General features: G+C 47.6%; 2 protein-coding genes across 3 annotated transcripts in view; both read right to left on the bottom strand.

The window, feature by feature from the left end:
- The window catches only part of LOC103131589 (MKL/myocardin-like protein 2), a 10,837-nt gene extending 7,850 nt beyond the window's left edge, over positions 1-2,987 (bottom strand). For both annotated transcript variants that reach the window (XM_016666757.1, XM_016666758.1), the window contains exons 1-7: positions 2,764-2,987; positions 2,576-2,631; positions 1,720-1,795; positions 1,469-1,630; positions 1,221-1,402; positions 1,019-1,141; positions 72-328 (exon numbers count right to left, since the gene is read on the bottom strand). In XM_016666757.1, coding sequence (XP_016522243.1) covers positions 72-328; positions 1,019-1,141; positions 1,221-1,402; positions 1,469-1,630; positions 1,720-1,795; positions 2,576-2,631; positions 2,764-2,770 — 863 coding nt within the window. In that variant the 5' untranslated portion in view covers positions 2,771-2,987. The remainder of the gene's footprint in view (positions 1-71; positions 329-1,018; positions 1,142-1,220; positions 1,403-1,468; positions 1,631-1,719; positions 1,796-2,575; positions 2,632-2,763) is intronic.
- Positions 2,988-6,682: 3,695 nt separating this feature from the next.
- On the bottom strand, positions 6,683-10,439 carry LOC107834831 (DNA repair endonuclease XPF-like; the record flags this gene model as incomplete). Its single annotated transcript, XM_016666756.1, has 7 exons — positions 6,683-7,059; positions 7,611-7,723; positions 7,815-8,463; positions 9,039-9,152; positions 9,261-9,371; positions 9,961-10,141; positions 10,221-10,439. Coding segments are annotated over 7 exons (1,764 nt in total), but the record flags the coding sequence as incomplete, so codon positions are not given.
- Between the last annotated feature and the right edge of the window lie 244 nt (positions 10,440-10,683).

Genomic DNA, 10,683 nt, shown 5'->3' with positions numbered 1-10,683 from the left:
TGTGTGTGTGTGTGTCTCTCTGTGTGTGTGTGTCTCTGTGTGTGTGTGTCTCTGTGTGTGTGGTCCCCTACTTGAGCGACGCCGGCAGGATGGTCTGGTAGTTGTAGTGCTGCTGCTGCTGCTGCTGCTGACTGAGGATCTGCAGCTGCAGGAAGAGCTGCTGCTGCTGCAGCAGGCGGGCGTAGGACGAGTCCATGGGCGGCTCGCCGGCATCCTGCTTCTGGTCCGGCGGGACGTACTGGTGGTACTTCAGCTTCTTCACGCGCGACTTGGCCTCTTTGCCCTTCTTGCTGCGGCTCTTCTCAGACAGACTTTTCTGTTGGCTTTGCTGGAATTTAATCAGAAAAGAAACTGAATAAACTGACCTGCATCAGGCTTCACACAAAACATTCCTAAAGCGTTAAAAATAATAAATATAAAGATAATAATAATGATAATATACTGTTGCAGGAAGTACAATAACAATGTTATATAATAGAAAGTCAAACAGCAAACACAGCAGCCTATCGCCATGACGACGCTGTGCTGCTCCATCACATACAATCCTGTAAAAACAGACTGAAGTTTATGATTCACTGTAAAACACAAAACTACACCAGGTATGTGTCTAGTTTCTAATGCAAACATATTCATACACTGACAATAAAACTAATCTAAGTAACTTTTCAGCTTCTTACTTAATATTGATTTTTAAAAAGTATTAGTTTCATTGACAGATTATTCCCTTGATACAGGTGAAATAATCTGCCAGAGGAAATAATTTTTTAACAATATTCTAACAATGATTGACTGAAAATAACCTTCTGTATCTTACTGAAAAGTTACTTGTAAGTTTTGTATTATTTTTAGTGTAATAAGATATTTTCATTAGAAACTAGACAGAAATGCCTGGTAGGGTTTTGTGTTTTCACAGTGACCTCATCATAAGTCATATTTGACATTTTACAGTGATCTGATTGGCTGTCCTCACTCCAGGTGCGCTTGTTTTGCTTCAGGGGAGGCGGAGCGTCGTTCTCACCTTCACCAGAGTCGGCCCCGGTTTGGAAGGCGCGGCGGTGGGCGGGGCATGCTGGACAGGTGGACAGGTGAGAGGCTGCTCATTGGCTGAGGCCGGCTTTGGGAAGTCTGCGCCTGGAAGAGGCTGAAGCAGCAGAAAAAGAGTTGAAATAAACATGAGAGTAAATCCTCCTGAAACCAGCAGGGGGCGCTCCATCTCTGACCTGCAGCATGGCGATGGCAGGCAGTACTGCGGGCGCCGGGCCTGTCGGCGGGGTTTCCGGGACTCTGCTCTCTCCAGGTGAGGGGGCGGAGCCCTGAGACTCCTGGCTGGCCGGTTGCTCTGGAGACACGGCGTCGTAGCAACCGTCCTCCTCCAGAACCTTGGGGTAGTTGACCTGGCCCACTGCGGGTCAGCAGAGCCGTCAGTTTGGGCCGCGCCCGGCGAGGCGTCCCGGCGGCGGCGGCTCACCTATGATGGCCTCCTTGAGGCTGGACGCCACCGGCAGGATGTTCTTCTCCACCAGCTCCATGGGGCCGGGCCGCTGGGCGATCTTCTCGTTCAGGTTGTCGGCCAGCCGCGCCCGCTTCAGCTTCATCTGGGTCGCCTGCAGCGACGGCTCCGCCCCCGTCTCTGCAGGGGGAGGAGCCAAAACGTCACGCACTCAGAAAAACAGCAACGGCAACGCATCACACGGCTTCAAAGATGGAGGACAGCAGCACCTTGCAGGATGTGCATCCGGACCAGCTCGGCGCGCTCCGGCCGGCTGCGGATCTTATGCTTCAGGAAGTTCTCCGTCTGAAAACAAGCCAGGATGTCAGCAAACGACTCATCTGGTTAATCAATCACTGGAATAATAATCAACTAATTTAGTAATCGAGTTTTAACTGGAGCTGAAAAGGCTGAAAGAACAAATGAACTAATGTTTTCTTCATCTGTAAATCTGTTCTACCAGAACTCCTGAAGTTCAGTTTCAGCTTCAAGTTCTGGAAAATCTATCAATCACCTTTAGCCATTCAATTATTAATCAATAATAATCTCCAGATCAGTTCAGCTGCAGGCGAATCCTTCGCTTCAAACTTTATTACATTTTAGGCAAGAAATGTTTTTGATTCTAATAAAGGAATCGATTTATTATTTACATCTTTTAATCTATTTCTAATATTTTATAAAAAGACTCAAGTGGTTAAATGTCTCTGTGCCCCATGAATCATCACTATAATTGATTACTAACAATACATAATATTAGACAAACTTATGAGCTCAGCTTTAATAAATTAGTAAAATCTCAAATAAAAGATGCAGATCTTCTGCTCTTATGGACAGAAATGACTTCAGATTAACACTATTATCAATAATGATCAATAATTTATCTCCATCCGTTTCAGGCATGAAAAGAAAAGTAGAATTCCCCTAAAGAGATTTTATTATCTCTGGTTTAATAACACAAAATGTTTCTGATGCTTTCTATCGGCGGCGGCCATATTGGATAATGAACTCAGAGTTTCCATGGTTTCCCTTCAGAGCAGAAATCTGAAGCGCGTTCAGCCTGAAGGAGGCGCTGTGGAGTTTTCTCACCCTGGCTCGCTCCAGGCTGCGGATCTGGCCGTGAAACGCTGCTGGGCTCTTCAGAGCTGCGACACAAACACAGAGTTCAGTTCTCCTCGTCTTCCTGCGGCGGCCGGCTTGGAAGACGTTTACCGACTCGGACCTGAGCGGGCGGCGGCCTGCGGAGCCGCCACCACGCCCCCGGCGGCGTTACTCACGCGGCATGATGCCCTGGTCCACCAGCTGCTCCCGGGTCCGCCGCTGCTGCAGCCGCAGCTGCAGGACTGCAGGGAGAGCAGAGACGCGTCATGAAGCAGCAACCACAGAGCGACACGGGCGACGGGACGAAAGCAAACGGTAACCATGGAAACGCATCACCTCCGGCCAGCTCTGACCTCACCTTACCAGAGGTCCGTGGATCAGCCGAGAGCCGCTTAGAAAGCGCGACCCGGGGGCCGTCTGGGGCCCTGAGTCAGAACCCGATAATCTAAACTTGGTTTGGAGGTTCAGGCAGAAAACACAGATTTAAAATCAATGTTTCAAAGAAAACAAAAACAGACAACATCCACCTTATTCCTGGAGGTTTACTGGGGAAACGATTATGTGTCTTACTTCCTGTGCCCACAGGAAGTAGCAGTATTTCACTGTAATTTGTAGGATTTTTTGCTAATCTATATTCATAATAGAAGTTACATCTCCCTTTTCGGCTATATTCACAGACACACCGTCTGCTGTCGGAGAGCTGCTCAGTGCAGAGGATCATAACTGAGTTTAATCAGGGGGGCGACAGGAACACGATCGCTACATTTTGTAACGTAATGACCGTGAGTTAGCATCGCTGCTAGCAGCTCGTTTCTCTCACAGGAATACAGAGAAAAGCAGAGAAGCTGCTCAGAGTCTGAGCTGCTGTTAGCGCCGACGGTGTAAAACACCAGAACTACATATCAGCTCGGTGTGAGGTGAATTTTATTTTTCGTTTGAATTTAAAAAATAATAAAGTTCATGATCTGAGTCTTTATCATTATGTTTGGGGCAGCAATACTTTTTTTTATAAGACAAAATAAAATATCTGGGTTTATTTAATCCATCAGAACCAGAACCTCGAGGTTCTCCGTTCTGAGTGTCGCTGCAAATCAGCGGAGAAATATGGAGAATCTCCCCACTGGACCAGAACCGAACCGAACCGCATATTAATCTGTTACAGAGAGCAACTTACCACTGGAAAGTGTCTTAAGATGCCCTTGTGAAGCTCGGGGAACTGTTGTGCTGTTCATAGCTGTACTCTAATAATCCGACCAGGTTTAGTTTGTGGCTGCAGCAGCAGGTGTGTTTTGAATGTGCTCCCGAAACAAAAAGGCAGAACTTGGAAAACAGTTGCTAACATCTAAGCAAATGGCGGTTCTGGTTTGAAATCGCACCTATAAATCACTCAAAGCCTCCTGGGGGCTCGGACATTAAAATGAAAAATGTAAAAAAGTTTTTTTTTATTTAATTAATTCATAAAAACAACCAGTTTTACTAAAATAGAGACTTGGGCATTCCCAGTTAATAAAGTTTTCAAAACAGGGGCGCTGGGCGTTCAGCTCAGTCCTCCACGCCGCCGCAGGTTCGATTCCCGCCTGGAGACTTTGCCCCACGTCTTCCCCTCCGTTCTGTCGGTTCACTAGAGCCGACAGAACCTTAAAGTTAAGTTTTCAACATAAACCAGGAGTGAAACGAAAAGAAAACGCAGAAAAACATCAACCTGACGAGAAGCAGAAACGGGCCGCAGAGCTCAGCTCACACATCAACACGGGGCCTAGTCAAAGTATGCAGGGCAACGTTTTCCCAACAGACTTCCTGTCGGCGGAAATGTTCTGCTGCTCGGCTCCACAAACACATCGTGACCTTTGACCTGGGAGAGAGGGATGACCTCACAGATCTGGAATGAGAAAGTCTGGCACAAACACGAGCAACGAGGGGGCAACAGAGGGGCAACGGGGGGGGGGCAATAGAGGGTTACCGGCACAGAAACTCGTCCTCAGGAGGAACAGCCCACAGACTTATCTGCTGGAATTTCCTGGGGCTGGTGCCCCTCCCCACCCTGTTGCTGCTTCATCCTGACTCCATGCTGAAGGCGCAGCGATGCGAACGGCTCTGCAGCCACCAGAGACAGAAACTCTCCTCATGCGGCTCAAATCCCTGCTGATTCACTGAGACTTTACATCAGCACTAAAAACCTCTAAACAAAGAGAAGGAAAATATGGTGGAAGAAAAACTGATTTCAGGTCCTACAATTAAAACAATTAAAAATGTTCATCAAGTCCCACCACTATTACTTTGACTTTTCCTCCAATCAGCACATACTTAGCATCAGGTTGCTGTGAGAATGTGAGACTTTGAGCTGCTTCCTTTCACTGCTGCAATGTCCAATAAAACCACAGGCTGTCCTTGTTGGCAGAAACATCCTGATCTGGTGGATCAGTAACCAAGAACTGGAGCAGAAATTACATCCACTAGTTAAAATGTTTCTTTCTTTAACTGATTTCTTTTGTCTGAAGTGATTACCTCCACATGTGATGAATGCCAGGCAGACTGGCTCTCCTCAGAGTGCTTTTAAATCACTGGGTAGGTTGCCTGTCTGCTAGGTCTCTGCTGCCTCTCAGCACACCATTTCTCCTGACTTCCTAATACATCTGCTGCTCTGCAGCTAAATTAATCACTTCTTCTGTTTCTCAGTCACAGGCTGCTGTTCTTTCCTTTACATTTTTTCTTTCTACGTATTTTTCAGCTACAGTCATGGAAATTAATGCGACCACAACGAGCCACACGGTCCAATGCAATTTAAAAGAAAAGCTGCTTCTTTTTAAACACAGAGACGATGGATTCAGATTTAGGAGGCCAAAGGCTCGGCGGCATGTTTCCGTTTGCTATTTTTAAACGCATTACAACTGACCTGCTAAAACACAAAACCTTACCAGATATTTCTGTTTCTACTGCAAACATCTTAGTGCACTAAAAATAAGACTTTATAATAACTTTACAGTAAAATGTAGGAGCTTGTTTTGAGTCAGTAAATTCTTAATAGTGAATTAAAAGAGCAGATTATTATAAGGAGAAAATGTTATAAGTGAAAAATAATCAGTGTAACTAGAACGTTTTAGAATCAATATTAAGGAATTATTAAGATAAGATCATTTATTAGTTTCCTGTAGGAGAAATCAGTCTAGGAAGCAGGAGCAACAATAAGAATAAAACACAAATGTCAGATCGGCAGCATATCCACATTCACATACAATCCATCCTCTTCATGCTGCTCTTCATCATCTGGGCCTCCTGTAGCTCTGAAACAACTGACTGAAAACTGAAAACAAGGTCTTGAAACTTGTTGAAAAGTTTCCTGTAAGTTAGTTTTGTCTTATTCTAAGTGTGTGTGTTAAAAGCTAGACAGAGATATTTGGTAGGTTTTGTGTTTTTGCAGTGAAGGATCCAGAACAAACATTACAGATCAGACATGAAACAGAGAAGGACAGAAAGTTCTGATCCAGAAGCTGCACTGCAGATTTTAATCTCTATGAAAATAAATGATGTGACAGGAAGGTCTGAGCGGAGCTCGGTCCGACCTGCGGCGTTTCTAACAGGATGATCCCTCAGCAGGAGAAACGCTCCACAAGTCAAACTAAGACAGGAGGCTGAGCCCAGAGCCGCTGGTTTCCATGGTTTCAGGAGGATTTAATGAGCGTCGTCGTTTCTGCTGACAGCAGCAGAGGAGCCGCCAACATGGCGACACATCAGCACCTGCATGGCCGCCGCCGCCGCAGAGAGAGCTCTCTGCTGGGAAACTACCACTCACACTTTCCACTGGTGGGACGCTGCCAGTCTGCCTGGGAGAACTGGGATTAAATGTTGGGCCAATCAGATCGCGGCACGCTGTAACGACCCGGATCTCTGCCGGCCATCTGAGTCCTGATCAGAACCAGACGGGTCCAAACACTGGAGGAGTCAGGGAAGGCTAAAGATGATGATGATGGCCTGATTTACAGCCAAGATGGCTGCTGGAGGAGACGTTAGGTCCACATGCATAAATAATAATAATATTTTATAATGATAAACTCTGGATCAGTTTCAGAAACGATTTTATCTAAATAAACCCAAACNGAGGCGGGGGAAGTGCAGCGTGAGCAACGTCAGCTTGGAGGAGACGTCGGTGGAGGAGATTTCGCTGTGGAAGTCGGAGCGGGCCGTCAGGGAGAACGGCTTGGCCGGGTCAAACTCGATCAGCAGCAGCGGCTTCCGGTAGCAGCGCGTCATGGCGAGGCACTGCGTGTAGAGCCGGCCGCTCTGCAGCGAGCCGATCAGGTCGCTCACGCTCTTCCGCTCCACGCAGGTGTCGGGCGTCAGGATGTAGTCGCCCACCTGCAGCGTGACGGGCTCGATGTCCAGGCCGCGGCGGTGCAGCAGTGCCGGCAGCTCGCTGCGAAACTCCCGCATGTCCACGATGACCCTGGAGGGCGCAGCGCCCGGCTCCTGGCCCCCTGCAGGCCGAGGCAGGAAGGACAGCCTTCATTTTTACACATTACTGAAACGTCACCAGGTTGACAGGAAATCTGTTTCTCCCAGTGCTAACAACCAATCAGAGCCAAGAGGCGGGTCTTAGCGCCGTCAATCATGGCCCTGCTTTCTGCTACACTGAAGCTAGCATAGCATGTTGTGAATGCTAAGGCTAGTTAGCATAGCCACTAATGATGCTATCCTAAATGTTTAATTTTTCAAAATTAGTAGATTTAGCAGTGAATACATGAGCCTGATTGACAGCACTAAGCCCCGCCTCCTGGCTCTGATTGGTTGTTTAGCTCAGTGAGGAGGCTGATCTTCTCACAGATTAATAAATATTTAAAAACATGGTTTTATAAAAGTGAAACTGCAGCTTTAAAGTTTCTGAAAGGATTTCAGATTTACAGAAACATTTTACTGCTGATTTTCTGTGTGAACATGAAAAAAAAAAGACCATTTCTGCTTTGATTTGATTTGTGACGATGAAAATGTTGCAGTTTGTGGTACGATGAGCTGCGGGAACCAAACGGACCTGCTCTCCTGCTGTTGGTGGCGCTGTTGGCCGGCTCTAAACTCCTGGCTAAGTCCAGGTTGGTGTTCTCTCGCCCCTCTCTCTCCTCTGGGATCACCATGGTAGCTTTTTCTCTACATAGACATACACACACAGACAGTGAGCAGATATACACACTCAGACAGGCGGCGAGGTCAAAGGTCGGCTCTTCGGCCCGGTTCTGACCTGATCAGGAGCTCGAAGGCTTTCTTCTCGTGGGACAGCGCCGTGAGGTACCTCTGCTCCTCGGTGGAGCCGCCGTAGATCAGGAAGTAGACGCGCAGCGGCTTCCCGGGCCGGCCGGCTCTGTGGACCTCCAGCTGGCGGACGAAGCTGAGCTCGGCGTCGTACAGAACCACGAAGGCGGGCTGGACCTCCTGCAGAACCCGGGTCAGGCTGTGCGGGTCGGAGCAGCCTCTCAGAGGGTGGATGACTGTCAGCGGCTCCTTCAGGACGCCGTAGTAGGAGTCAGACGACAGATTCAGGTTCAGCTGCTCCTCCTCTTCCTCCATCAGGTGATCTTCATCATCATCGCCGCCCGGCTCCTCCTCCTCCTCGTCCTTCCTCATCATCTGGGTCAGGGTCAGAGAAGTTCGGCTTTTCCCCGTCTTGGTGCTTCGTTTCTGCGCCGGTTCTTTCCCCTTCCCTCCTTTTTTCACCCAACCTTTCCCCTTCTTCAGTGAGTCTGGGTCAAAGGTCGCGGCCGCTGCAGCAGGGTCCCGTTTCCCGACGGTCCGGGCGTAAAGCCGGTTCAGCAGCCAATCAGAGCCGTGCTTGATGAGCTGCTGCAGCTGCGCGCAGGTCCGGTCGTCACTGGCGCAGATCAGAACCCGACCTGCAGGCGCAGAGACAGACTTCCTGTTTGCAACAGGAAAAAGTATTCACACCCCCTCCACAGGGCGCACTAACTAAAACCGCAGAGAAAACTCGGGTTTCTTTAAAGACGTCACCAAATCTCTGTCAATATTCTGCTAATGAAACAGAAAACGTTTCACAGCTGCTGTTTCTGTTCAGTGATGGAAACGCAACAGGTTCTGGAAATAACATCCTCCAGTTCCCAACATGCAGAATAAAATAAATATCTTTATTTTATTATAGCAGAAGACAGTTCTAGTTCCACGGGTAGATTATTTAGAACAAAACATTTGAAATAATCTGCTAATGGAACGAGAGCCTGAAGGACTCTTGACTGAACCGGCTCCTCCATCTTACTGACAAGTTACTATGAGTCAGTTTTATCTTATTTTAAGTTTACTAAGATATTTGGATTAAAAGCTAAACCAAAAACTCCCTGAACCTCTGTGGGAACATTCCAGAAATAATTCTACATTTGAGAAGAAATTAAAGTGCAAAACCTTTATCGTTATTATCTGTGACCTTTAGAGAGTTTAAGTTCACCAGCTGCTTCACCTGGCCGAGCCTCCTGGTTCTCCTTCCTGATCTCGTCCAGAACCTCAGTCAGAACCTCCCACTTCGGACTCTTCTCCAGCACCAGCTCCCGCCTGACCTCCGCGACACGCTGACCTTCAGAAAATCAGACAGGAAGTGAGGGTCGCAGACAGGAAGTGAGGGTCGCAGACAGGAAGTGAGGGTTGCAGACAGGAAGTGAGGGTCGCAGACAGGAAGTTGTACCTTTGTGGTCCTCGGCGGTCAGTTTGGGTTTCTTTCCGCCGTCGGGGCAGCGGTACACTCGGCTCCTGGCGTTGACAAACATGGCGGTGCTGCAGTCCAGGAAGAGCCAGCCTGACAGGACCAAAGGAGGAAAGTCAGAGCAGCGAAACGTTCAGGCCTCACGTGAAACCTGCCGGGTGTTTCTGGGATTTAAGCACAAAGCAGCTGATGAAGATGAAGAGGATGAACGTTTTCACGTCTTAAACAGATCCTCAGTATTATTTAGGTCTGAACTTTTACTAGGACATTCTAACCGATGAGTTTTATCATGTCTGTAGCCATAAGGAGATCTACAGCTTCTCAGTTATTTGTGCTGATTGTTTTTTTCCAGACGATTTGTGTTGAGTAAAAGCAGATCTATATTTATAGTTCTAGTTACTCCAAAGCAGAAATGTTAATGAACCAGAATCTAGTTTTTGAACCTCTGTATTTTAATTATCTGTAATAAATCTGGTCCTCGGTTCCAGAATGGAGGTTTAATTAGCTGAACTGGTTCAGAATTATCAAATAAATTTGTAATTGAGGAAATTTATGTTTAAAAACAGAAATGTCAGTTCATCTGCTTTTCTGTATCGGATCGGTATCAGCCGATACTAAACCTCAGATATCGGTATCGGAAGAAGTGGATCGGTGCGTTTTAAGGTGGTTTAGTTTGTCTGACCTGAGTTGGAGCCGAAGGTCTTCTGGCTGGAGCGCAGCGACTCCAGCAGGTTGAGGAAGGTGACGCAGTCGTACTGGGTGAGGTAGAGCAACAGAACCCGGAGGACCTTCAGGTCCTGGACCAGCGCCTTGGTCTTGGCTCCCAGCTGGTGCCACAGCGGGTCCAGGTAGTGACGGATCGTCTGGAGACGGAGAAGCAGACCATGAAGGAACGTGGAGGCGGCTGAGCAGGAGAAACGAGCTTCGCTCCACAGCAGAAACCTTCTCAAAGCCGTTCCCCAGCGCGTTCTCCAGCGACAGGTCCTCGGCCTCCAGGCTGGGGTTGTAGCGCTTCAGCTCCTTCAGGCAGGCGCTCATGATGTCCAGGATGGAGCTCTGGATGGCCCTCATGGCCGGCGTCAGCGACACGTGCAGCTCCACCACCTCCGGCTTGTGTCTGTCCAGCGCTGCGTTCACAGACGCCTGGAATCTGAGAACATTTTATCTGAAGAGGTGAGCATAAGACTGACATGAACTAAACATAAAAATAAGACTGTGATAAACATGAAGGAGTCTTTATGATGTGTGTAAATAATGACTCTTTTAATCAAAGTTTTCATTTAAGTTTGCCTTAAAAGTGTCATAATTTACCGAATGACGCTTTATGACAACAGTCATAAATATTCATGAAGGCTTATTGATGTTCCTGACAGGTGTTATGTCATGTTTGTGACAGGTGTTATGT

This window comes from Poecilia formosa, unplaced genomic scaffold, assembly GCF_000485575.1.
Source record: "Poecilia formosa unplaced genomic scaffold, Poecilia_formosa-5.1.2 Scaffold790, whole genome shotgun sequence".
NCBI classification, from domain to species: domain Eukaryota; kingdom Metazoa; phylum Chordata; class Actinopteri; order Cyprinodontiformes; family Poeciliidae; genus Poecilia; species Poecilia formosa.
The sequence above is the reverse complement of the archived record's forward strand: the minus strand, read 5'-3'. Positions and strand labels throughout refer to the sequence as shown.